The sequence below is a fragment of the Urocampus carinirostris genome, chromosome 12, assembly GCF_059441175.1.
Source record: "Urocampus carinirostris isolate Australia breed hairy pipefish chromosome 12, RoL_Ucar_1.0, whole genome shotgun sequence".
Taxonomy (NCBI): Eukaryota; Metazoa; Chordata; class Actinopteri; order Syngnathiformes; family Syngnathidae; genus Urocampus; species Urocampus carinirostris.
This window is the reverse complement of record NC_142360.1, coordinates 32,312,509-32,340,364: the sequence shown is the minus strand read 5'-3', so window position 1 is coordinate 32,340,364 and position 27,856 is coordinate 32,312,509. Positions and strand designations below refer to the sequence as shown.

At 41.2% G+C, this 27,856-nt stretch overlaps 2 protein-coding genes across 3 annotated transcripts in view; one reads left to right on the top strand and one right to left on the bottom strand.

Moving 5' to 3' along the window:
- aasdh (aminoadipate-semialdehyde dehydrogenase) overlaps window positions 1-3,278 on the top strand; it is a 28,283-nt gene extending 25,005 nt beyond the window's left edge. The window contains exons 11-13 of the mRNA XM_088349223.1: window positions 412-537; window positions 610-747; window positions 2,163-3,278. Coding sequence (XP_088205349.1) covers window positions 412-537; window positions 610-747; window positions 2,163-2,531 — 633 coding nt within the window. The 3' untranslated portion in view covers window positions 2,532-3,278. The remainder of the gene's footprint in view (window positions 1-411; window positions 538-609; window positions 748-2,162) is intronic.
- A 6,139-nt stretch (window positions 3,279-9,417) lies between these two features.
- Window positions 9,418-27,856, bottom strand: part of cracd (capping protein inhibiting regulator of actin dynamics) — a 28,186-nt gene continuing 9,747 nt past the window's right edge. Inside the window, exons 2-10 of one of the 2 annotated variants that reach the window (XM_088349984.1) lie at window positions 23,688-23,765; window positions 19,343-19,517; window positions 17,766-17,898; window positions 17,523-17,678; window positions 14,904-15,116; window positions 12,799-14,800; window positions 12,494-12,684; window positions 10,847-11,021; window positions 9,418-9,837 (exon numbers count right to left, since the gene is read on the bottom strand). In XM_088349984.1, the coding sequence (XP_088206110.1) occupies window positions 9,677-9,837; window positions 10,847-11,021; window positions 12,494-12,684; window positions 12,799-14,800; window positions 14,904-15,116; window positions 17,523-17,678; window positions 17,766-17,898; window positions 19,343-19,517; window positions 23,688-23,748 (3,267 nt within the window). In that variant the 5' untranslated portion in view covers window positions 23,749-23,765 and the 3' untranslated portion in view covers window positions 9,418-9,676. The remainder of the gene's footprint in view (window positions 9,838-10,846; window positions 11,022-12,493; window positions 12,685-12,798; window positions 14,801-14,903; window positions 15,117-17,522; window positions 17,679-17,765; window positions 17,899-19,342; window positions 19,518-23,687; window positions 23,766-27,856) is intronic. The other variant, XM_088349983.1, reaches the window with a different exon arrangement.

The window sequence follows — 27,856 nt, the reverse complement described above, 5'->3', positions numbered from 1 at the left end:
ATGGGTTAAAATCCAGCTACCAACCTTCCTGTGCGGAGTTTGCATGTTCTCCCCGTGCTTGCGTGGGTTTCCTCCAGGCACTCCCGTTTCCTCCCAGATTCCCCAAAAAAACATGCATGTCAGGTTAATTGGCCGGTCCAAATTGTCCCTAGGTGTGAATGAGCGAGTGAATTGTCTGTCCCTCTGTGCCCTGCGACTGGCTGGCAACCAGTTCAGGGTGTCCACTGCCCACTGCCCGAAGACAGCTGGGATGGGCTACAGCACCCCTGCGACCCGACTGAGGATAAGCGGTACAGATAATGGATGGATGGATGGGTTGTTTTCCATGTCTCTGTTTTTGTAGGTTCGATAAACACATTACCTCATCTTTCCCTTTGCCTTTGTTTATTTTTTACTTTATTCTTTTTTCAGAGTCAGCGTTGCGTATGGAGGCGAGACTGCGGGGGCGGGGCTGTCTTCTCTTCACCTTATTTGGATTCCGCCCACCGCCATTTCTATGTTGCCACGCTAGGTGGCAAGCTCTTGTGCCTACACCCAGTAAGACGTTTGGTATGCACGTAGTATCATTAAATCAAGAAAAGTAATCAGTTCGATTTATTTGGGCATCAGGAAAGCGGCGACGTCCTTTGGTCACACAGCAGGGATGCCCCCTTTTTTTCTTCGCCAAAGTGCGGCGGAGCCGAAGGCCGCGTGGCCATCGGCTCTGTGGACGGGAACGTTCTCTGCTTCGGCCACGACGGCACGTTGGTGAGAAAACAAAACGTTGAGTGAGATTGTGGTTAGCATGCTAATTTTGAGCATGTTTGAAATTTGGGCGAAATTCAATTTTCATCTTAAAATGACATTCAAGTCAAGTCACATTTATTTATACAGCCCGTAATCACAAAAATGTCTCAAAGGACTGCACAGGATTACAATTACAAAATTACATAATGACCTGATCTTAAACCAGCATGCGGGCAAGGAACAACTCAAAATTCTGAATTATGTAGCTCATCATAGTGGTAGAACAACTATTCATTAAAGAACAAACAAAACCAAAAAAAAACCAATATGAGGCACACCTATTGAGAGCTGAAATGATTGTCTGCCATCTTGCTGCTACGGGTACCCAAAAACTTCAAAAAGGCTGGGCAAAATAATGAGGAGTAAGAAAACTGCTGCAGTTTGGTCACTTGAAGTGGCCGTGGTTTGTATTCTTCCTTTTGCTTTATAGCACTCGTTTTCAGTTGCACTTACCATACACAGCATTCCCGCAGATCCTTGAAAATTCTTAAAAGCCGTTGAATTCATTATTCTAAAAATAAGGCCCTAATTGGCATTTAAATGTCAAAAGTCTAAATAATGTAAACACAAAAAATTGGAATATTTATCAATCGTCCACATCCAGTGTGTCAGTTATTGTTTTCCGAGCATGTGTTTTCATGATGCCACACTTAAAATTGGTCATGAATATGGAACGGTTATTTTTTTCAAAATAAGTTTGTCACCGGACCAAAAAGTGATTTTTCAGGCGTCATGATAAAAATGCTCCATGAATGTAGGAGAAGAGTTTTTCGTAATTAGTTATCTGCCAGTTTTAACTGAGGATCCATGAAATACTGTAAACATTTTTTTTGTAGACTTGGTCTTAAATTTGATTTCAGAGGGCATTAAGTAAGTCTTAAAAAGTCTTCAATTTAACTTGCCTTAAGTTGTAGGAACCCTGATGCAGCGACATCTAGTGGTCAAATATTACACACCGCCCATTTAATGCTGTTCTGCTTTTCATATATCCATCCATCCATTATCTTCACCGCTTCCTCAGTAGGGTCGCGGGGGTGCTGGAGCCCATCCCAGCTGTCCTCGGGCACTGGGCAGAGGACACCCTGAACTGGTTGCCAGCCAATCGCAGGGCACACCGATACTATTTTTAAATACCCATAGGTTGAGAAATTATCTTTTATTTACATAACGTGAGCCTCAACTAGAGGGAGCTGACATAATTGTCCGCCATCTTGCATGTAGCCCAAAACCTTATATTGTTACTTGTGCTTTTCAAAACTTGTTCTGGCTTGCACTACAAAAAACAGTGACATCTAATGGTCAGATAATACACTGTGCCCCTTTAAGCTATTGCCGATTGCCATTTTTTGTTGTTTTTGTTTTTCCCCCATTTTCAGCTGTGGCAACACCGGACGTACGGCGCCGTCTTTTCGTCGCCATGTGTTACCTCGGACCTCCAGACTCTTCTTTGCGGCTCTCACGACGGCCGGCTGCATTGCTTGAACGCCACGGATGGCTCCCTCTTGTGGACATTATCGACAGCAGGAAAAGTTTTCGCCAGTCCTTGCGTCTTTGAGGGCCGCTTGGTAGCAGCCGCCTCCACTGATGGGACCGTTTATGTCGTGGACGTTCGGGACGGAAGCGTGTTGTGTTCGAGGACTCTTCCCGGGGAGATTTTTTCCTCGCCGGTGGTGGACCGACGCTTCCTGGTCGTCGGGTGTCGGGACGATTATGTGTATTGTTTGCAAATATCTGGTGATCAATGAAGTGGAGGCAGGGGAGGCTGTGCCTCACCTGTCATCAGGGAATTATAACATTTAAAATATGTTCAAGCAGGCATGTCCGAAGTTCAGCCCGGGGGCCAGTTATGGCCCGTGATCACATTTTTACTGGCCTGTGGCCTCTGTCATAAAATGTATAATATGTAGCCAATAATGTTGACCGCAGTATAAAATACATTTGTACAGAAAAAAAATCACTATTTCACCAGATGATAGCAGTAGCCCTTTGGCCACCTTGTCCTTGGCTTTATGTATAAAATTTAGCCCACCACATTTCCGACTGTAAAAAAAAAAAAGGAAAGTTGACTGCAAGGGCCGCCGCTTCCAGGACAGAGGGAAATTTGAACTACCGTATGGATGTGCCTTGTTTTATGAATTCTCGTCGGTCAAGAAGTTTTTATTTATTTTACGAAACATCAGCCTTACCTAGAGATAGATGACATTGTAATCCATTTTACTGATTCTGCTACTACCAAAAACAAAACTATAGTGAAAAGATGGGCAAAAAAATAGAAGATAAATCGTCCTTAATGATCACTTTGAGCCTCAGTAATTTTTTTGGTTGCACAACAGAATATTACAACATTTGTCAAATAATTCACATGGACCATTTAATTTTCTCATTAAGGCGTATGCATTATCTTGTATTTAAATAGAAACACAAATTAACAATGTGTTTTAAAAAATAAAATGCTTTAATTTTTTTTTGATTCAAAGATAAACTATTGTTAATGAAATAAAAAAAAAAAATATATATATATATCTCATCTCATTAGCCGTACCGCTTATCCTCATTAGGGTCGCGGGGGGGCTGGAGCCCATCCCAGCCATCTCCAGGCAGTGGGCAGGGGACACCCTGAACTGGTTGCCAACCAATCGCAGGGCACACAGGGACAGACAAATCATTCGCTCATTCACACCTAGGGACAATTTGGACCGGCCAATTCACCTTAAATGCATGTTTTTGGAACGTGGGAGGAAACCGGAGTGCTCGGAGGAAATCCACGCAAGCACGGGGAGAACATACAAACTCCGCACAGTAAGGCCGGGAGCTGGATTTGAACCCACGACAGGTTCCCATGACATGAACTGTGCCGCACAAGCGCTAACCACTGCATATTACTAAAGTCTTCATGTGTTTTTCTACAATTCATTTTTTGGTTTACTCTGACCAAAAAATAAAAATATGGTCAAATACAATATTTATATTTTTAACATAATATTACAATAACATTTTTTCATAATATTTTAACTTTTTTTTTTATTAAAATATGGAAAAGTCTTGAAAACCAGTTGTACCTCTACTTACGAATTTAATTGGTTCCGGGAGTAGCTTTCTAACCTGAAACATTTGTAAATAGAGGCGTCTTTTGAATGTGAATGTGCTAATCTGTTCCAAACCCCGCAAAAGTTTTTTTTTTTTATATTAAATCATAAAAGGGCATCAGAAATTGAAACAAATTAAATACCAAAATTAGATTACTGCACAATACACATGAAACGAGAGGCACGTAAAGTAAATAAACAAAGAATGAAGAAAAGAAAAAGAATATTGATTTACCTATTAACTGGCTTTTTTTGTTTACTTGTCCTCAGCAGCTGTTTTTGTCTCGCCTTTCTGGAAAAACTGATCCAATGACGTCTGCATAGACTGGCTTTAGATTATCCTTCGGAAATGTGCAAGGCAGACGTCATGATAATGAGCGATAGCCAGACTTGTCAAAGGTTTGGGTCTGGGTGATTTCTTTTCACTTCGTGGTATTTTGCCAAAATGTCTTTGATACGGACTGTTAAAATGATGGCCGTGTCCTCCTTGTTGACACAAACCCTTCCCTTTTTCATACCTTTCTATTATTTCTTGCTTCGTTTTGATTTCTCTTCCTGTTCTTCTCTCCTTGTCCACTTTTTTGAATGTCTTTCATGAGGTCCATTGCGAATGCTAGCTCTTTGTAGCGGTACCATACAGTAGACTGTTTACAAAGGCAGGCAGGGGACACGAAGAGCATGCCAGGATTCACGCTTACACATGGGGTTGCCAGGTAGAAATATGTTAGCAGCGAATGGCTACTCGTACTAAATTGTATTTTTTTCTTCGTATTCTGAAACGCCTTTAGGCAAATGTGATCAGTTTCAGACCCTTCGTAACCGGAAACTTTTTTTTTCTTTTAATTTAACACTGCATGTGACAGTATCATTCAGTCGTCAAGAAAACAAAGAGCAAGTGAGTTCAGACATATTTATTTAAATTCTTCATTCTTTTTTTCATTGAAAGAATTCCCTTTTTAAGTTTTTGTGGGACCTCCCCCCAAAAAAGTGCAAATGATACCAAACTTTTTTTGTGTGTTTTCATTTTGTTACACATAACACTGCGTACACCAGCAAGGTTAGAAACAGAAGGCTCCGACTTACATACAGTACATAATATGTTGCCGTTGCAAATGATCAAGCCAGGAAGAACCGAGTTGGCGGAAAGGTGGAAGGATGATGAAGATGGTGATGGCCTACAAAAAGAATCTACATCAGGGGTGGGCAAACTTTTGCACTCAAGCCACATTCAACTGATTTTTTTCCCCAGCTAATTAAATATTTTTGTAATACTGATGTTTTTATTGTCTATAATATGATAATTCATTACTCCTATTAAATATAATCGAATTGGTGTTATGATCCACAATCATCCTCCAGAGGGCTGCAACAGGTACCTGAATACCCCCCACCTGTACCTTAACCTGACTAATCAAAAAACCAGTACGTAAGGACTCTGCCAAAAGCAAAAGCTGTCGAATTGTGGTTTGCCTCTGATGTTTTTGATGTCCGTCCGAAGTGTTCCCTTCATTGATCTATTCTGGACATCCTGAAATTGGCTATTCGTGTTTTCCGGACTATGTTTTTGTTACTTGTTTTTTCACTTCCCATGTGCGAAGCATCTTTTAAAATTCCTTTTTGTTCCAAATAAACACTTGTCATTCTGCTGCACTAGGGTCTGCCACTCTGAAACAATAAATAATAAACTACTGAAATTTTTCTTTTTCAATTTTTGAAATCCCTTAAAGATCTAATATTGAAATGGTATAAAATAAATTGCACTTAATCCCCCCCAAAAAACTTAAAAACATTTTACATTATGTAATTTAATTTAAATGTGTAAACTGCCATTTTCTGATGGTATTACTTTGAATTTATTTTAAATAACGATTATATTTTAAAAAATCCAAAGAATTTTTTTAATGAAATAAAGATTGTGCAGTTCAATTATTTTTAAAAAGGAGAAAAAAATCTTAAAATATGTTTTTACTATTTCATTTATTTGTTCTGGATAACTATTATTAGCTTATGAAATAAATTTTAATATTCTGCTTTGAATCAATTAGCCATTTATATGCTCAAAAGATAAACTCTTTTTTTATATGCAACAAAATAAAGTAAAATATGTTATTGTTAAGGGGAGAGTGTATTTTTAAAAGCCTCCAGGTAGTAAAAAAAAACTATATTGATGTAAATAATAAGCAAAAATAAAAGTCAATTTTTAAAATATCTGTAGGTCAAGAAATTGTCAACAATTTTACATAGGCCTCACCTTCAGGAGGCTGCCATCTTACTGCTATGAGTACCAGAGGTGGGTAGTAACGAAGTACATTTACTCCGTTACATTTACTTGAGTAAGTTTTGGGAATTTTTATACTTCTATGAGTATTTTTACATACCTATACGTTTACTTGAGTAAATTTGTGAAGAAAAAAACGGTACTTATACTCCGCTACATTAGGCAACATTGAAGTCGTTACTTCGTTACTTAATAAATAACCCTCACATAATAAGTCGAATGAATCATAGTTGGCCCACCCCCAATCTACTTTGTACAGCAGGCATGTCCAAAGTCCGGCCCAGGGGCCTGTTACGGCCCGTGATCAAATTTTTTCTGGCCCGCGAGCTCTGTCCTAAATTTAATATGGGGCCCGCCAGTAAGGTTGACTGTAGTATAAAATAAATGTGTAGAAAAAAAAATAAACCAGATGATAGCAGTACCCCTTTGCCCCTGGCTTTCTCTGAGAATTTTAGCCTACCCCATTTCCGACAAGGCGACTATAAATAGAAAAAGAAAAGTTGACTGTGAGGGCCGCCGCTTCCAGGACGAGGGCAAATTCAAGTATTTCTTGACTGAAATCCAGAACAAATGCGTCTACCTAATTTGCCGAGAGATTGTAGCTGGTTTCAAAGAGTATAATATCAAGAGGCACAGCCAAATGAATTATGGTGACGACGAAAAGCTAACTGGAAATGAATGCTGTAAAAGGTGAAGCAAAAGGAAGCTGATTTAACGGCACAGCAGCGCTTTTTCACGAGACCCTGCAAAGCAAATGAAAATGCTACAAGGTGAGCTACGAGGTCACGACGTGCTGTGAATTTCTTAAAGACTTCAAAGAATACCAGCCTGACTATTCGGCCCTCACACATTTCCAGCTTACCAATTTTGGCCCGCTTTCTGAAAAGTTTGGACACCTCTGTTGTTAAGCAAGCAGGAAGTGAGCGGAAGCTGAGCTTCACAGTTGGGAAAAAAAACACTCATAGCCCTTTAAGAGACCTTTAAGTGACTCTTGACGGGAGACACCTTGTCTTGGGAGGCCGCTTGAGTATTTACAGTCCCAGTGATTGGCTACAGTGGGAATAAAAAGGTGGAATTGTGGGTAAGCCGCATGCTTGCAAGCTCGGCGTATTTGAATAATTGTAGATTTGAGTGCAGCCAAGTGGGATGAGAGTCGGTGTGCGGTCTCCATGCAGAACTGGTTTGTGGGTGCGAGAGTGCAGCGGTCCCCAACTTTTATTTTATTTTTTAAATCGTGGACCAGAGACAACATTTAGAAGAAAACAAATTATGTTAAATAATCCATTCAAAGCAGTTAATAGTAAAGAAGAATAATTTTAAAAGTACCTTAACTTGCACTTTTGTATCACACACCCTGTCAACAAAATTGCTATGATTAGAAAAAAAATACCATCATTATCTTGATTTTATTTCGATTAACAAAAAACAAATAGCACATTATTGTTTTGGCAAATGATGACATTCCGACTATACAGTGAATACATAATAAATAATTAAAAGGAGTAAAAAACCAATGCCATAAAAATGCAAAGTAAAAGAGGGATGGGGGTCCAAGGGTAAGAATTTTAAGCATATTGTTAATATCTACATGAAGGGTGGGCAGATCAATCCAAATATCGATATTATCAATACTGAGAAAGTACTTGAAACGGATTGATGCTATTGTCCTTAGATTGAACTAGTGTCCTGGTACCGATACTTCTCTCCTCCACCAATTTCCTCAAAGTGCTGCATCCTATGCACAGAATTATATTGTTTTGTCATGTCCTGCACGGTTGTCATAGTGCCCAGCTGGCCCTGCCCTTGACACCGGCTGACCTGCATTTCCTGATTACTCCTATGGGTACTTAAATCTGCTTTTTGGAACTGCCCTTTGCCAGATCGTTGTTTACCCTTGTTGAAAACTTCGTCTACGCAAATGAGTTCCTACTTCCTGCTTCCCGACCCGTTTCAAGACAGTCCCGTTCCCTTTCATGACATGTTTATACTATTTACACTTAATGGCTTTATTTTTAAAACATTGCTTTACGGAAGGTATAGTTTTCTTGTTGACATTGTTGTATTTGTATGTTTTATTTAAATTCCTTGACTTGTTCCAATATGGTTGTTGTAGAAATACACATTTTTAAATATTAATGTTAAAGTTTGCTTTGTGTTTGATAAAGAATGAAATGTTATTATTGGCTAAAATATTTGTGCTGTATTTAACATAAACATTAAAAAAACTAACTCAAAGGGATAAGGATAATAATAAGACCTTTAAACAATGACGTGCAGTCAGGGGAGGCAGCTGAGGCTATGCCTCACCTGTTATCATGGAAACTAAAAAGTGAAAAGATTATTAGGCGTTAAAGTCATTTCCAATTTAAATTCACAATTTTTGATTTTCCTTTTTCAATAATATTTATACTATTAGTATGTAACGTATTAAGGTGCTGAACAGATGCAGGATGAGGCACGCAATTCTCTTGCCTCAAGGCAGAGAGCGCTACTGTGACCATTGATTCTGATTTGGCGCACAATTCAGCCCCAAACAGTAGAATTAGTGATAGTATTAGCAAGCCAGCAGCAAATAAAGTCATCCACTATTCAGCTTTTTCATTCCATGGACTTTTTTTTTGTCATGTCCTGCACGGTTGTCATGGCGCCCAGCTGGCCCCGCCCCTTGACACCGGCTGAGACGCATTGGACTGATTGCTTTTGGAGTACTTGAACGCTCCTTTTGGAACTGCCCGTGGCCAGACCATTGCTTTACCTTGTTGAAGACCTGTTCATGCCTGTTTGATCTGAGTAATGCCTAGTTTGTAACTTTGATTGCCTTTGAACCTGTTTTGTTTTGTTTTTGGTCCGTTTGTGTGTTGGACTTTTCTTTCCTAATTAAAGTGACAGATCGTCTACGCATATGAGTTCCGACTTCCTGCTTCCCGGTCCGTTTCCTGACATTTTTTCATATTGGAGGATTGCCTATCGATGGATGCTTCTTTTCAATACTAAATGGAGTCTTACAAGCTCTTCAAAGACATAGACTTAATTTATAAGTTAAGGTAAGACATTATAGTAAACTAGTTTTTTCTGTTACAGTTTATATATTGCTTTCTTGCTTTGCCAATCAAACGATGAATAAGAAGTAGGTTCATTTTTTTGTAAATCAGACTGCCTCACCAGACTTAAACCTCATCACATGTCACTGAGTTTAAAATATTTTAATCATGATTTGATCTTTTAAGGTAGAAAAATGAATGAATAAAAACAATCAGGATGCTAAGGAATTAAACCAGGCAATGTGTTGATATAGCGTTAGCATTACCATTAATGTCATTTTCTTTCACCCTTGGCTCCTTCACTTTTGTTTACATTTCTTTTACACTCTTTGATGTAAGCTTCTGTGTTAACTCTTTTTTTTCTTACAATCATTTGTGAATATTTTTTGCGAGGTGCCAATTTTGGTTCGGGTCCACGGCCGGGTAGTAGGGGACCGCTGATGAAGTGAGTGGGATGATTTGTGAGGTGGAAGATGGCAAGATTGTTACTTGATGATCTGAGGACAGTCACTCCAAGCTTTGGCCTTTCGCTTAGCCAGTGCCAGCCAGGCGGGCTCAGTGCACACTTGCGACGAATCCACGGCAGGGAAGCGCTTGGATACCTCCTTGACTGCAGGGGGCGACGGTGTGGAGTCGGCAATTTCCACTAGCCACAAAAAAAGGAACATTCGGATATGCAAGCCAGAATTAAAAAGTAATACAGTGGAACCTCGGTTTTCGAACGCCTCTCAGTTCGAACAAATCGGTGTTCGACCCCAAACTTCGAGAAATTCTTGCTTCGCTGTTCGGTCAAAAATTCGGCGTTCGAACGCCGCTAATGCGTGAGTGCGTACGCTAGAGTGCGATGCTGAGCGGCGTACGGGTGTAGATCGTGTAGATTGCCCCCACCCCTTGTGACCAACCACGTGCGCACTTGCTTCTTTTTGCTTTCGCTTTTAATATCGGTGAACGGAGTGTTTTAGCCCCTAACTATGCCTCAGAAGAAGGTCGGTGCAAGCAGGACAGGTGAAAAAAGAAAAGTTGTTCGTACAACTATTGCCTTTAAGAAAGGCATAATGGCTAAATATGAAAGAGGTGTGCGAGTTTCCGATCTTGCTAAGGGAATACAGCATGCGCCTTCTGCTGACCACCACAAAGGTAAGAAATCCTATTCATAATTAACTTCTTTATCTTTTTTTTTTTTACCCGTTCGTGTTAGCGTAATCTTTCGTACGATTAGCCTGGGTTAGCTTTATGATTCGAAGTAAACATTCAGGGTGTTGGAACTGAGCCCAAAATTCAGGGTGTTGGAAAGGAGCCCCCTTTCCAATGAAGCGCTAGCCACTTGTGGTGCTAAATGACTTGTAAACGACCTGATTATTTTATTTTTACACGTTCGTGTTAACAGGCGAACGTACGTTCATGTTAGCAGGCGAACGTACGATTAGCCTGGGTTAGCTTCATGTTTACGTTAAACATTCATGGTAAACATTCAGGGTGTTGGAACGGATTAAAACGATTTACATTATTTTTAATCAGAAAATCGATTTCGGTGATTGAACAAATCGGTTCTCGAACAGGGTTCTGGAGCGGATTATGGTCGAGAACCGAGGTTCCACTGTATATGAAATTTTGTAACCCCAAGTAGGCTTATAACAATTTTCTACAGTGCTTACCAGTGACAGAGCTGGGCAGAGTGTTGGCTTTTTTCAGCTGTTCTCGCTTCTCGAAGCGTCCCAGAAGGCTGTCAGGCCTTTTGGGTTCGTCCGGTGTCTGCGGTTTGGAACCCGGACTGACGCTCCCGCTTCCTCCTCGGCACTCTGTCGGGCTAATGGTCATTGCTAAGCCCAACTGCAGACCAACAGAGGTGCAGTCAGAGAAGGACAGAACATTCAGCGGTCAATCAAGGAAATGCATACAGTGGCCCCTCTACATGCGAGCTACTCTAGTTACAAGAAACTCGACATACAAACTGTATTTTGAGGAAAAATATTGCCCGACATATGGTAGAAAATCTGAGTTACGAAGATTTCCAGACAGTACCACTAGAGGACTGAGTGCTTGAGACTGGTCACCGTGAGCATCAACTCATCCTAGTTAGCACATCCATTTTGCATCATACAGACCTTATCCGGCTTTCTTGCGCTCCCTCAATCCTTCACCACAATGCAAATACCTCGGTTAGTAACCGCCAACTTCCTCCATGGTAAGTGCTCATAATAAATTCTTATCAACAGAATAACACTGATAAAACATCGCTTTGACACAATGAAAAGAAGTCTGTGTTAAGCCTACCAGTATATAGCGGTGTAGTTTTTTTTTCCCTGAAAAATACTTCAAAATATAGTCATCAATAGCTAAACTCCGGGCAACAACTCAGAACTGTGCCGCACACACGCTAACCACCGCGTCACCGTGCTGCCCACTTTTGTGACATACTATAGTATTTTTTTGTACTGTATTTATTCATTATGAGTCCCGAGTTTTGCAATGATGCTAGAGGGAGAAAGAGAGGGCACACAAGTTGGTACCTCCGCTAAATTGCTTTGCCATAACTAGAGAGTCGGGACTATTTCTAAAAAAAGGAGATAGAGGCAAGGAAATCTTGACAGTACTTGCAAGTGGAAGGTTCAAAATCTGTTTCATGTTTAATCTACCGTCGACATCTTTTGCCCCTAAAGGTAAATAAAATTAATATTTTTGCATTTTTATTTATTTATTTTTTTAATCCTATGCTTGTATATTACATATAATTAGTACTTGCTATATACTATTTTGTTATTTTAATGTTTTTATCTGAGGTACCGAGATTTTCGAACACACTGTAAATATACTACTGGCAGTTCTCTGCACTACTGGCAATTCTCTTATACCTAGCCACTCCTTTGCACATCTGTTCTCCTCTGCACTATCGTACTCCAGTGTTATTGTTATTGTATAGTGACTTGTTTACCTGACTGCCCATTTTGGTTAGCTGCTCCTCTTGCACTCTTTGCACTACTGTATAATACTCATAGCTAAATTATTTAGTATTTTATCAGTATTTCAATACTCCAACTCAATACAAAATGTTTTCTATATCTGTACATTCAAGGAAACTGTGCGGGTCAGATGTATCGACATTTCGTTTTGTATACACGTGTACAAGAATGACAATAAAGTATATGTGAATCTGAAATAGTATCATGTATGCAAAGTTGGGTCTATGTAGTATTCATGTGATGGATGCTTTTAGATGCGTGAGTTCCTGGTACGCAAAATCTGACTTAAGGCAAATTTTAAAAAAAACATTTGTTGTCCCTCAGCACTTGGACTCAACTCACACTGTCCCGCTCCCGGGCTTGCTTCTCGGCCAGCTTGGCTTCCCGTTGGCTGCGGCGCTCCTCCCGGTTCTGCTGCTGTTCCCGGAAGCCTTTCTGCTTCTGCAGCGCCAGCGTGATCCAAAGGGGGCCCGCCTCTTTCTCCTGGACCCTGGCGCTGTCCAGTGAGTGCCTGCTCTGGAGAGACGGTTTCTCTGCAAGGGATGACAAAAGGATCAGGCAGGGGTTTTTGTTTAGGTCTTATTTGGTAACTTTTCTTTGGGATTGTTTCTATAATCCACGACTTTTGCACACAAGCTGACTCTGACCTCTTTTGATGAGCTCAGTCTTTCTGTCCGCTTTCTCCCTCCAAGGTATGTTGATGGACGGGAAGAAAGACTTCTTCTCTTTGGGTTCCTCGTCCCCTTGGCTTTGGCTGCTGCAGTGCAACTGAGAAACCGCCGTGGGGTGATTTCGGCTGGCCAGAGATGGTGGAGGGGTGGGAACTCCTTCAGAAGGTTTGGGCGAAGTAAGGGGTCTGCGGTAGAGCGACTGCCTGGAGGGGGCCTGATCAGGGCTAGGAGATTTGGCCGGGCCTACCCGAGGGATCATAAGGGGGGCTGAAGGGAGGGAGTACTTGCTCTCTCTCTGAGGCGATGTCGGACTGGATCGGTCGGAGAAAACCGGGGAAGCATCAGAGTCGAGGTCAATGGGTGTTAGGGGAGAGGGGACACCGTCAAAGCTGTCACCGGCGCTGTAACGCTTCTTCCGCTTCTCCGCAGACTGTTCACTGTGGAACCGGAGCGAGTAATTGGTCCTCCTCAGCTTGATGCCGAAAGGCGAAGGCTTATCTTCAGACCCTGCAGTGCTCTCAGGATCTGCCGACACGCTACGGTCTCGAGACTTCCACCCTGGCTCGCCTGGATTGGGGACAAGGAAAGATGGGAGGTCCTTGGCAAAAACGCACTCGTCTGCCAATCTTTCTGCGATGCGCACATTTTTATTCGTCCTGTTCTGAGCTTTGCGGCTCGCAGCTGGTGAGGCGGAAGCAGACACGTTTGATGATGCGGCCTCTTCTCCCGTTTTATCATCCGATATGCTGGAAATTGAGCACTCTGAATTCCTTTTCGAGTCTCCGAATTTTTTCTTGGCAGGCGCAATGGAGAATTTAGTGCTAGCGGACATGGTTTTCCTAAGATTCGTGTGAGTAAACTCGAGCTGTTCTTCAGGGCTGGCTTGAGTTTGGCTCCTGGGAGGGTCTGAGTACTCGGATCCTTCTTCCACACCTTTGAAAATTTTGGACCTGATATTGGCCCACTCGGCAAGGACGGCTGCACTATCTGGGTCTAACTCAGTGGACTCGGTGAGGGATTTCGTCTTGGACGACTTGCGATCTGGGGAGGTTTTGTTCTCAGGAGGTGGTGCTCCCTGGGCCTTCCGATCCTCGCTTATTCCGAGGAGGGACTTGCACGCGGCGTCTCGGATCTGGTCGAGATTTACTGCGGTGCCACACAGCTGCGCCCCAGTCACCAGGATGGCGGTGTGGGGGACATACGGAGATCCTTGCCGGCTGGGTGAGTCCGGTACATCAGAGGTGGACTTCCTGGCTTCTTGTGGATTGACTGTGGCTCTAATGGCAGCAGTAACAGGCGACAAGTTAACCTTGGGGAAAAGGATTTCTTTTTCTCCAGAGGAAACCTGGAAGGAGAAGGGCCGCTGGCGCTCGTCCATCTCCCTCCAGCGGAGCTCTTCAGCTATCCTTTTCTTCTCCTGAGGATCTGAGCACCTGTTCTCCTCATCTTCTGCCATATTTTTTAGACGTTTCTCCGATTCCAATCTGTGTTTTTCTTTGTTCTCACGCAATCTTTCCTTTCCGGCCTCCTTCCTCTTCTTGTTCTCCTCTTCCTCTAAACGCAGTTGCTGCAAGTCCAGCTCCTGCTGCCTCTTTGCCGCCTCATCCTCTTCCCTCTTTCTTCTCTGCATACTCAGCTCTTCCTCTTTGCGCTGGTCCTCCTCTCGATGCCTTCTCTCTTCTTCGCACCGAATTCTTCTGTCCTCTTCCTCATGAAGCCTCCTCTCTTCTTCCTTCTCTTGTCGCTGCTTTCGGCACAGCTCTTCCTCCTCGATCCTCGCTTGCTCCACCCGCTGCCTTTTCTCGTCTTCCTCCAACTCCCTCTTCCTCTTGGCTTCCAATCGTTCCTCTTCTGCTCGCTTCATCTTGAATACTTCCGGGGTCTCTTCTGACGATGACCCGAGTTGGCTGTCTGCAGAGATGCCAGCCACTTCCGGGTCCTCCTGCATCGTACCAGGAATCGACACTTCCTGGAGGTCCTACCGTGGTATACGTGGGGTTAGTTTGCTGCAGTATTCAGGGCTACTCATCTTTAAGGGGCTCAGAGTACGGAATCTGAGGGCCCAGAACTGTACAACTCACCTGCGGAAACCTCCGATGCTTGCGTGAAATCCTTTGATTCTTGGGTTTGACGGACAGTTTATGCTTAGCTGCGGTGTTGTCCAGGAGAGACGTTGATTGTGGAACAGCGTCCAGGTTGACCGATTCGATGGTACCGCCAGGTGGGAGAACTCTTTTGGACCTTGGGGACTTCACAGGGGTGCTGTGCGACTTGGATTGCGGGCCTGCTTGTACCTGGACAAATAAAAAATACAAAAATGTAATTACAATTTTGTGACTCAAGTGAGTTTGGAACTGAATTATCATAAAAACTCTCAAAATAGTTGGGACCAAAATTTATCCTGATTTAATGTGTTTTATTGCCTTTTTTGATCATAATAATTTAAATAATCAGGCTGTCCCCTGCCCACTGCCCAAAGATAGCTGGGATGGGCTCCAGCACCCCCGCGACCCTACTGAGGATAAGCAGTGCAGATAATGGATCATTGAAATAAATGTAGTTTTTTTCTTAATTTATTACATTTTTTGTTTTTTTTACAGAAAGTGCTATATAATACAAACTGTCCCTTTAAAAACATAAAAATGAGACATTGATTTGATATGCAAAATTTAGGATTTTTAAGAACTGGAATGCGCCAAATATGTTTAAGTTGGAACATTGTATTTTGCAAAATTTGGGTTAAGTGTGAACTGATCACTACTTGGTTTTGTTGTAAACCTGCTTCTGTGGTTGTTTTACACACACGGACCTGAAAATTCAGTTGTCTTGTTTAAAAAAAATTGAATATTGCACAAAACCCAAACAAAATTTGAGTTATTAAAAAAAAAAACAGAAGGTGGTTTATTTTTTTAAATAAAAACAATTGGGTCATTTTATCTGAAACCGCATATATTGTTATTGTTCAAAACAAAGGAAAATGTATGATTTTTTTTAACATGAACTGGGTAATCCATTTCTAAAAACATATTTTTCTTGAAAAATACCCAAAGCATGTAATCTGTATAAACAAAAACTGTTGAAAACTCCAAAACACATCCCAATTTTGTATAAGCAACCCAAGAATTTATATGAAGTTGAGCTACTATAAGTAGCAGGCAGGTCAATCAATTACCCATTGTGGATTTTTGGATCTCACATATATACCAAACCTAGAACTACATAATATCATTCTGAAATCAGGGTCACCTTATATGCAAATGAAACAAAATGAACACAATGTGTGTAAAAAAGGCAGCACTACCTAAGCCACCTACAGGGTTGGGTAGGGTTACTTTAACTGGATTACTTTCAATTACTTTTGGATTACTCCAATACCAAATATGCTAATAAAAGACAAAAAAACTAAATATGAAGACAATTACTAAATTTTGTGCAGGCTTGGAATACATGGAAAGGCAAAAAATGATGTTGGCAAGCTGTTTGGATTTATTTTCATTTTGTTTTTGTCGCATTTTATGTTAGTTTTGCCGGAGATCAAAGAGATCAAAACCAGGAGAGAAAGCTTACCACGAGTTGTGAGTCATAATTTTATTCATATTTAGTTTAGGTTTAAATATAATTTAAGCTAGAGCTCATGTTGGTGATAGAAAGGAGTGGAGAGGTGTTGTGAAAGGATAGTGGGATTGTGGGCGCGTTCTTAAGGATGGGCTGGGCACCCGTATGATGCAGCAGGGGTAAACCAGTGAAAGCTGTTGGGCCCTGCTGTTGAACGAAAGAGTGTGTTGTGTCACTCTGACCCGAATGACATGGCCGCTTTCTGGTGTCCCATTTCATCTGGAGGGACGGAAGCATGACCAACTTAGGTGCCGAGGTGCCTAACTTGTTTGGGTGTTTGGGCAATTGGTTTGCCATGGTCCAAAAATTTTTGTGTGTTTTTTTTTGTTTTTTTTGCTATTTATTTCCCTTTTATTTTCTTTGTTATTGTATGTGTGTGTCTTGCTGTCGGTCACCCCTCTTTAGGGACATGACCAAGGTAGATAGATAGATAGTTTATTTTGTCTTTTATTAGCATATTTGGTATTGGAGTAATCCAAAAGTAATTGAAAGTAATCCAGTTAAAGTAACCCTACCCAACCCTGGCCACCTAAGAGCCCATGGTCATGTGGTTTCTTCATGTACCCTATTCGCCCGAATACATACCTGTCTACCTCCATGGCTCCATGCCCGTACAAACTGTCGGATTTTCCCGTACAAAATACAAAATAATCGTACAACATTTTATTTTTTTTTCGGAATGATGCATGAATGGGAAATCCCCAGGCGGCAGACGCATGCGATTGACAATTTTGCGTTTTTCCTTACAGATTTCCTTGTACATCATACTCGTCTTAAAATGCATAAAAAACGTACTTTGTACAGCAAAACCGTACAGGTTGACAGGTATGCAAATACTTCCTCCTTTTCAGTCCATCAGCACCATCACTATTGTGTATGAGGAGGACTGCAGCTCAATTTATCGTGATTTAATGTGTTTTATTGCCTTTTTTGATCATAATAATTTAAATAATTATCGCTGTATAGGTACATATTTCATTCATATTTTGTCTACGTATTCCTTGCAGCATGTGGCTATTTTAAAGCAGTTTTAGGGGGTCCTCCTGTATGCGAGTATAAACGGCAAATGTATTAGGGGCCCTTACCGTGTGTTCAGCTTTTGGAGGTTCAGTTTCAACCTGGGCCGTCACTCTCAGCGGACTCTGCGGGACCTCCTCCTCATCTGAACTCCCTTCGTCCCCTTCGCTCCTCCTCAGAGAAGACGGCCTCTGGCCGAACTTGATCGTCTGCGCAATCTGCTTCTGTCCGATTAACAGCATTACGTTTTGAGCGCTGAGTCAAGCAAATTGGAACACGTGCCCCAACACTCTGCACCCGGGTCGCCTCACCTGCAGATTTTTGACTTTGTCCGAGACGTTTTCTTGGGACATGGTGAGATCTGGTTTGGCCTGTTTGGCCAAGTCGTCAGGGATGAAGATGCTTTCGTGGGACAGGGCTCGGGATCCGATGGGACTCAGTTCCCTGTGGACAGAGACATGGCGAGCAGATTTTAAAATGTAGAGCAGAACAAAATCCAGCCCATAAAGCCGTCTCTTTTTATCAAACCTTTTAATTTAATTTAAAATCTAATACAAAATATAAAAAATACGTATTCTATAGATTTATATATTTTACATATATCTTGCATGACCCATTACCATAGCCATTATTTTCCGAATATTGAAATGATAAAGATGGAGTCAGGTATCACCTTGCTTCATCTACTTCCACCTCTACTGGTTTCTTGACTACCTGAGTCACCTAGGAGTCGAATTTACACAGGAATGACCAAAGTCTTCTAAAGATTTACACTGAAGAACACCAAAACATGCACTCACACACGTGCAAACACGCATAAATGACCCCAACCTCCCTATCAGGCACAGCTGATTACAAGGCACACCGCCCCCAAAAATTACCTTGTGGGGGAATTTTTTTTATATAGGCGCTCGAGACCATAAAGCGCATTAAATTAAAATTTCAGTAAAAACAAGATTTTTCATAGAATCTACATTTGGGGAAATTGTTTTATTAAAATGTATCGTTTAATAAATTGTTCAAATTAGTTATCTGACTCCATTAACCAAACACCACCTAACAATGCGCGCTCGTTTCTTTTCGGGAAAAGATGGACAAGAATAGCCGACATTTTCACACAGGGGCAGATTTAATTTCTTAAAGTATTTAACTAAGTGAACTCCATCGAATTAGCCGAATTAGTGTCGCTCGAGTCTCCGTCGAGCTGTCTCTCTCGTTCTCACTCGATCTTCTGATGTTCTTCCCTCGACCCACGTCTCTCCGCCAGCTGGTGTGCCAGCTCATCCCATGGGCGGGCCAGGAACACCCCTCGCCTCGATGTCTGAAATGGTCAAAACATCCCCAAGCATTTCCACGTCATCAGGGTTTTGTTCTCCAAACATCGCCTGCCGTCCCCCGTCATCAGGCCCCCTCTGCGTCGTCGGATGTGCTGATTATCTTATCAGCCCTTGTCCCAGTTCCCGTTGTTTCTGTCAACATTCTTCCCAAGGTTGCATTGACCTCGCCCCACAGCTCAGCCAGAGAATATCTTTTGCATTTAAATGTAATTTGTTTTTGATCGTACAAAATCCCTTATAGTCAAATGTATAAAATCCTTCAGTATGTAGACACATTTTATTCATCAATCAGGAATTTCTGATTTTATTTACCGCATTTTTGTTTTTTAAGGCCACTTCCAAATTACCTGCAATCTTTTATTATTTAGATTTGCATTATTTGGAAAATACAGTAAATATAATTTGATTATTTTGATACAGTTTTGTTTGTTTAATTTGAGTTAGCATGATTTTCCGTAAACCTTTTCATTTCCTATGGTTGTCTAGTTGGTATATCCCACCCAACACTTTCATTTTCAGGAAATGGTGAAACAGTACAGCATTACACGCACCTAAGACTTTGACTAGCGTGCTCATCTTCGGACAAAACTCCATTGCAAACCTCCACAGTGGAGAAACTGGCCTTCAACTGCGCCCCATCAAGGCTGCCTTGGGCCTCCCTCTTCTGCTTCTTCTTCCCAAAGAGACGTCTGAAGGGCTGGAACTTGCCGGGACGCCTTCGCTTCTCTGCCGGCAAGAAAGAGAAAATGAGCCACATGAAAACGGTACAGTTTTATCAATATTTTACTACATCCGGTAAAGATAATGAGGAGGCGCGGTTAAGGAGATCTGTTGCTTTGAATGATTGATAGATGAGTGGCATGGCAAGAAAGCAGGTAGGGAAGTTAAAGGCGGATTGGGGGGGTTACCCCGTGCAGGAAAACAGGGAAAACAAAAGCCAAAAACGAACTGATTGTATCATTTGCTGCTGCCACAACCATAAAATACGTTAATAAGTCACAAAATAATCATTTTATGGATGACCCGTAATTGCGATCTAGTGTAAAGGAAATACTCTCTGAAAATGTCTTTTGTTTTCTGAGCTGTCTTGGGCTCTTTTTGAATTGATAACATTCACTTAATACGTATTTTTTTAAAGGGGCTGAGAGAATTTTGAACTTTTTTACTCGTTGGTGCCTTCTCCTGGCTTGTGCCATCATTGCGGTCTCTGAGTACAAGTATGTGCATTGCTAAGATGCACTCGAATAAATCTTTCTTGAGGTTTGGGTTGGTGTTTGGACTCTGTTTGAATCAGGCCTTTTCTTACTTTCACCGTTTTCATGCTACATTCACGAGTAGAAACAAAAACACGCGGAGCGAAATTGATGTAACTGTCTGGCAATCCTACCAACCCCTAATTCTTCCTACCTAATGTTTTCCGTCCTGAACAGCATTGCTAAAAGTAAAATAAAAACAAATAGGCGCAGTGGGAAATAAAGCACAAGGACTCTTTGAAGTCAGTTGGGCATTGTTAACAGATACTTAATCGAGGAAATAATTAAATTTCAACTTTTTTAAGGACGCCTCAAAGGATGCACCCCACTTAAAAAAAATAAATCTTAATTTTATATGCAAAATTTGACGATTTTGGCTAACCGGAAGGACAATTATCTCAGGCCCCTTTAAGTGAGGCGCATGTTTTTTTAAATAAACGCTAACTTCTTAACTTACAATTAATTTAAAAATGCACCGTTTATGTGATAGTTCACGTTATTTGCCATATAATTATATAAATGGCAGCAAGGCAGAGCGGTGGTTGGCACGTGTGTGGCACAGTTCTGTGGTCATGGGATCAAACCTTCCTGTGTGGAGTTTGCATGTTCTCCCCCGTGCTTGCGGGCACACCGGTTTCCTCCCACATTCCAAAAAGACATGCATGTCAGGTTAATTGGCCGGTCCAAATTGTTCCTAGGTGTGAATAAGCGAGCGAGTTGTCTGCCTCCGTGGTCCCTGTGACTGGCTAGCAACCAGTTCAGGGTGTCCCCTGCCCACTGCCCGAAGATAGCTGGGATGGGCTCCAGCACCCCCGCGACCCTACTGAGGATAAGCGGTGCAGATAATGGATAATTGAAATAAATGTGTTTTTTTTTCTTGATTGATTAATTTTTTTGTTTTTTTTTACAGAAAGTGCTAAATACTGTCCCTTTAAAACATAAAAATGAGACTTTGATTTGCAAAATTCAGGAATTTTAAGAACTGGAATGAGCCAAATATGTTTAGGTTGCAATATTGTATTTTGCAAAGAAATAAAAACAAAAAATAGAATTCAAAAAATTGTCAAGTGTGGCAAACGAATATACTGTATTTGTTGGACTTCCTTATTAAGGGGAAATTTCTAAGCTGGGGTTTCTGAAATTACTCAAGAATGACGATAAAAAAATCATACTTTTTATTTAGAATTTTATTTAAAGTTTTCGGATTTAGTATTTTCAGTGATGACCCATTTCACCAAAACTTTTAAGTTGAACTGCACGCTCAAAAATAAAATAGAAGGTAAGACTTTCTTATTGTGATATTTCATTTACAAGATCAGAAATTTAATTTAAAAAAAATAATAATAATAATAATACGTGGGATTTGAAAAAGAAAAAAATACTCATCCTTAAATGCAATGATTTGACTTTATCTGCAAAAAAAATTCTACTTCTCCTTAGACAATGTTGCCATAAAAAAAACGGTCTTACTTTTTCTCACTGGAGCAACACTGATAACAGAGGACGCCTGACAAAATACACATCCATCTCATCTTCAGCCTATGCAGAATCTTATTATGACCATAAGAAAAGATGCATTTATGGGATGCAGAAGCTTCATCCCCTCCATACTTTTCCCTCTCTCGCTCCGGCCCAGGAAACAAAGCCCTTAATGCGGGGGCCTTGGGCGTGCTCAAACACTCATGCGTGAAACAAGAAAGGACCAGCCGCTTTTCCTGCTTCTCCCTTGAGGCCTCCTGCTGGTTCCTCACGCCGGAAGAACATCTGATGCGGCCAATCAGGTGCAGGCAAGGCGAGCCCGAGGGAGGCCGCTGAGAAGCCAGCAGGAGGCTATTGCTTCTATATAAGTGTCTTCTACAAGATTGAAAGGCACCACAAGCAAAAAAAGAAAAGTCAAGCTCGTTCTTCACTTCAAAGCACACCATGCAGCTCTTAAAGAGACAGCGCCATGGCGAAGGAAAACAAAAACAACACTGTCTCTTTAAAACGTTTTGGGTTCTTTTTACCTGCACCTTCTCTAAAAAGCATTTCCGTGGCGCCTGTTGCCATGGTTGCAGTGCAGCACACCTTGGCTGCGGTGAGACTGAAGAAAGGGGGGGATTTACTCAATTGCAGATGAGCAAAGCTCTGATTAAGGGTGTGGTGCCAAGATTTTTGAAAAAAAAATCAATGTACTGTATGATATGTCAAGATTCTACACCAAAAGTTGCTGCAACATTTTTATGTATCTGTTAAGGATGTGAAGAAAGTAAAGAGGGAAAAAAGATGAAGAAAAGGAAAAATGAAAACGAGGGAAGAAGGAAAGACGAGAGAACAAAAAAACTTTGTGAATGTTTTTGAGACAAGAGATAAGGGAAGGAAGGAAGGAAGGAAAGAAAGAAGGAAGGAAGGAAGGAAGGAAGGAAGGAAGGAAGGAAGGAAGGAAGGAAGGAAGGAAGGGGGAAGGAAGGAAGGAAGGAAGGAAGGAAGGAAGGGGGGAAGGAAGGAAGGAAATAAGAAAGGAAGGAAGTAAATAAAAAGTAAGAAAGGAAGGAAACAAGTAAAAAAGGAAAGAAGGAAGGAAGGAAGGAAGGAAGGAAGGAAGGAAGGAAGGAAGCAAATAAGAAAGGAGGTAAGTAAATAAGAAAGGAAGGAAGTAAATAAGAAAGGAAGTAAGGAAGGAAACAAGTAAAAAAGGAAAGAAGGAAGGAAGGAAGGAAGGGAATAGATAAGAAAGAAAGGAAGTGAATAAGAAAGAGAGGAAGGAAGGAAACAAGTAAAAAAGGAAAGTCGGAAGGAGTGAAACAAGCATCTTCTTCTGACTACCCCTTTTCGCACATGTTATATAACATTATTTTGTAGTTGACTCATTGTTTTTGTCCTGTTTTCATTTTAATGTTCGAAATAAAATTTCCATTCATTCAAGGAAGAAAATGGTGCAGGGAAGAAAGCACGAAAGATACAAGGAAGGAATAAAGAAGTTAAAGTAAAAAAGGAAGGTATTCGTTTGTACATCCATCCATTATGTGCACCGCTTATTCTTGCAGTGTATTTGTTTATCCATTATAGTAAAAAAAATGGAACATGAAATATAACAAAACAAAATTGATTGATTTTAGAAGACAGAAATAAAAGCAACATAATAACATTACAATGATTAAATGAAAAAAATAAAGATAGGGAGATAAGGGAATGATGAAGGCAGTTAATCTTGATGTCGGATGAATATAAACTGGGATACATGGAGGGAAGTTAGAGTGGAAGAAGCAAAAGTAGGAGGGATGGATTGAACTGTTTAAAACGAAAGGTGTCATTAAAGGTAAAACAATTGTGCACAGAAGGAAAAAAATAAAGGATGAAAGAATTTCAAATAGGTAGGACAGATGGACAATGTCAAGAGGTTGATTTATTTTTCATCCTTTCTCTTCTGGAGAAGAAAGTCACACCTTGTACCTATTCATAACAACCTTTTTAAAACCGAACAAAAAGTACAAAGCAGAAGCTCTTTCTGGATGCATGTAAAGTCGGAAAAATGCCTTTGTGTAGTGAATCGTTAGCTGGCGATGCCATGCGTTAAAGTAGCGCCGTTGTCAGCCAAAGCCGGGCAAAGCAAAGTGCTGGCGGACACATCAGCGAGCGATTGGTCAGGCCTGGCGCTTTTTACCTATTTGGGCTGCGCAGCTCGACAGCGCCGCACACCACTGCAGTAAAACCTTAGGCAACATGGACGCTTGTTTGCAAACTTTGAAACACAAAAACAGCAGGTTTGCTTTTGTTAGAATCATGGGGACCACGAGGGTGACATGAACGGGAGCTTGATGGGGGTGCGATCGACAATAGCAAAATACCTAACCCCTCCATCACAATAGTGCATCACATGTTTCAGCATAAAATGCCGACACTGTAAAAAAAGTAACGTCAAAAAAAGATCAATTCGGGTTTAGGAATGGTACTAACTCTAACCCCTCATCGTAACCCTACCCAAAACCCTAACCCAACCCGTCATTGGCCCTCAACCCAGAAACCAAACCCTCCCCTGACCCTTACACCTAAACCCCTCATAGCCCATAATCCTACCCCTGAACCTTAACACTCAACCAGCACCCTAACACCCTAATCGTAAATCTAACCCAAACCCTAACATCTAACCCTACTGAAGGTTTTTATACATTTGACTATAAAAGGTTTTATACGATTGACTACAAATTACATTTATTGAGTTTAATGCAAGATATTCACTGACTGGGCTGACAGGTCATGCTGTTCCAAATGCAGAATGTTGTGACTAGGGAATTTTGATAACAGGACTCCGAAGGAGGACGGCAGGTGTTGTTTTGAGAACAAGGCCCTGAGGACATAGGGGCGCTCGGCGTTGTTTTGAGAAGCCCCACGTTGGGCTTCCTTGGCACGCCCATGGGAGAAGCCGGCACACCATCTTGCGGGGAGACGTGGGCCAAGAAGAGAAAGCTAAAGGACTTCAGAAGAGGGCTTCCCAGAGACTCCAACGACACTAATTCGGCCGTTTTCGATAGAGTACACTTAGTTAAATTGTTAATGAAATTAAATCTGCCACTGTGTGGAAATGGCGGCTTTCCTGTTCATCTTTTCTGTCAAGAAACGAGCGCGCATAAATTGTTGGGTGAATGTAGGTTGTGTTTGGTTAATGGAGTCAGATAACTAATTCGAACAATTTGGTAAACGGTAAACTTTGATAATTTTTGCCCAACACTACCCTAACCTAACCCAAACCGATAATCCTAACCCTTAAACCCTAACATTAAACCTTGACCCTAGCCCCCTAATCATAAGTGTGACTCTAACTCTGAGCCCCTAACCCTCTGCCAACCCATAAACCTATGCCCTAATCCCTAAAACTAACCATAACCTTAACACTAACCCTAATTCATACTCCCTATCCTAAACATATAATCACCACTCTTAACTCCTAAACCCTAACTCTTAACCATAGACCTAAGCAGTTTCTTAGTGAATAGAATAGAATAGAATATACCTTTATTGTCATTGTTACAAAATGGGTTAACATATTGTGACAACAAAATTGGTCATGACACTCCAGTCTCACACGTTCACAGTGAGGTAAAAAAGCCAAGAAGATAAAGGAACAGAGAGGATAAGGTTATAAAACAAGGAGGATAAGGTTATAGTTAAAATTTACACAATATTTACACAAGAAATGTTGGCATGTGGGCTTGTTAACTCATTTTGTGGTAATGAACTTGTTGTGATTTGGTCTTTTCTTATCCGGAATCCCACTTACCTTCTCAGGTGGCTTTTTAGTTTAAATGAACAGGGAAACAGCTTTTATCTTAATTTAAAATACAGTGGAACCTCGGTTTTCGAACGCCTCTCAGTTCGAACAAATCGGAGTCCGACCCAAAATTTCGAGAAATTCTTGCTTTGCTGTTCGGTCAAAAAATCAGAGTTCGAACGCCGGTAATGCGTGAGTGCGTACGCTAGGGTGCGATGCAGAGCAGCGTACGGGTGTAAATCACTCTATTCGTAACCAACTGTTACCGCGTGCGGACGTGCTTCGTTTTGCTTTCGCTTTTAATATAGGTGTACGAAGTGTTTTAACCCCCTATTATGCCTCCAAAGAAAGTCAGTGCAAGCAGCAAAGTTGCTACAGGTGAAAAAAAGAAAAGTAGTGCGTACAACTATTGCATTTAAGAAAGAAAAAATAGCAAAATATGAAGGAGGTGTGCGAGCGCCTTCTGCTGACCACCACAAAGGTAAGAAATCCTATTCATAATTCTTTTTTTTTTCCTTTTTTAAATTTTTACACGTTCATGTTAGCGTAATCTTTCGTACGGAAGATTACCATAACGCGAATGTACGATTAGCCTGGGTTAGCTTTAAGTTCACGTTAAACCTTCAAAGTAAACATTCAGGGTGTCGGAACGGAGCCCAACATTCAGGGTGTTGGAACGGAGCCCCCTTTCCAATGAACCGCTCACCACTTGTTGTGGAGACCCGGGTGCTAAATGACTTGTAAACGACCTGATTTTTTTATTTTACACGTTCATGTTAGCGTAATATTTCATACGGAATATTACGATAACGCGAACGTACGATTAGCCTGGGTTAGATTTATGTTTACGTTAAACATTCAAGGTAAACATTCATGGTGTTGGAACGGATTAAAACGATTTACATTACTTTTAACGGGAAAAATGATTTCGGTGATCGAACAAATCGGTTTTCGAACAGGGTTCTGGAACGGATTATGATCGAGAACCGAGGTTCCGCCGTAAATCAAAATTGAAGTAGCAGTAGACGATTATTTGAACTGAAGCAAGACAATCAACAACAATAGGGGGTTCTGTCCTTTTCGTTATCTTTTTCTACATGAGCAACGAATCGTCGCAAAAATCCTCCACCCGCGTTTTTTTATGGAGCAAGTAGTAAACAACGACCATTTATTTTTGGGGCACGTGTCTCTGAGTATCGCATGACGTGAGATTTTCCACTCGGCAATTAAGTGGAAGGTTGGAGCGTGCACTGAACCCACAAAACACAAAGGATGGACAAATGTTGCAAAGAAACCTGACAAAGTTATTTTAACCATCAAAATGTAGAGTTTTTTGTTTTGTTTTGTCAAAATTATTTCTTACCGTGTGGCGTGCAAAGCTACCTGACGGGCGTTCCACTTGCCTGCTGTCACTGCACAAGTAGGGCATCACCTGGAGTCAGGTATCACAGGCAGTGACGTTTTTTTTTGTAGCCGTGTTTCACTACACCAGGGGTGAGCAAACTACAGCCCGCGGTATATATGCAGCCCGTCAGGCCTTTTAATCGGGCCCGCCAAACAAAAAGAGGGAAAAACATTGAGACAATGTAAGAACAGTTGGTTGGTTGGTTGGTTGGTTGGTTGGTTGGTTAATTGGTTGGTTGGATCCTTTAACCACTAGGGTCGTAGGGGCACCATTTCCTGTGGTGTGTTATGGGCAAGTACAGCCTGGTGGCGCCCATCCCTCTTCGTGCCAACATAGTACTATTGCTATTACTATGAGGATAACAAAGCCTATGCAACAAGGACAGTACAAACATCTTCTTTGTTCCTTTATCTCTTTGTTTTCTTTATCCTCACTGTAAAATGTGGAACTGGAGTGCCATGTCCAATTTTGTTGTCACAATATATTCAACCCATGTTGTAACAATGACAATAAAGGTATATTCTATTCTATTCTATTCTATAAAAAAAGTTGTCCCCATTGTCCCTTTGATGGTGTAAAATGAAATGAAATGAAATGATCTGCATTTATATAGCGCTTTTCAAGTCAAGACTTCCCAAAGCGCTTTACAGTGTGCTTCACATTTCCCAATAGCGGCCGTGCAGCCATGTAAGGCGCTAACCTGCTTATTGGGGGTATTAGGGGTTCAGTGTCTTACCCAAGGACACTTCGACCCTTAACACGGAGGAGCCGGGAATCGAACCTGCGATCCCTTGATCCAAAGACGAGCGCTCTAACTCCTGAGCCACTGCCCCCCCCCAACAACGACAGTAATACCACAAAAATACAATAAAATTACTACAAAACTTGTTATCATTTTTTATACCCGTCAACTTCCCTGGCTCCATGCCCTTAGAAACTGTCGGATTTTCCCTTACAAAATTTTTTTCAAACGTGTTTATTTATGTAGTTTAACATGTTATATTGTACCTGTGTTTCGTTTTATCATATATATTGCTAATTAACATTCTGTTGTGAGATACTGAGTTGCTCGACATGAATGAGATTTATTATAAAAAAAGTTGAAAAATTAAGTAGCTTGGATGTTCACTGTAGAGGGAAAAAATACATGCAAATATAA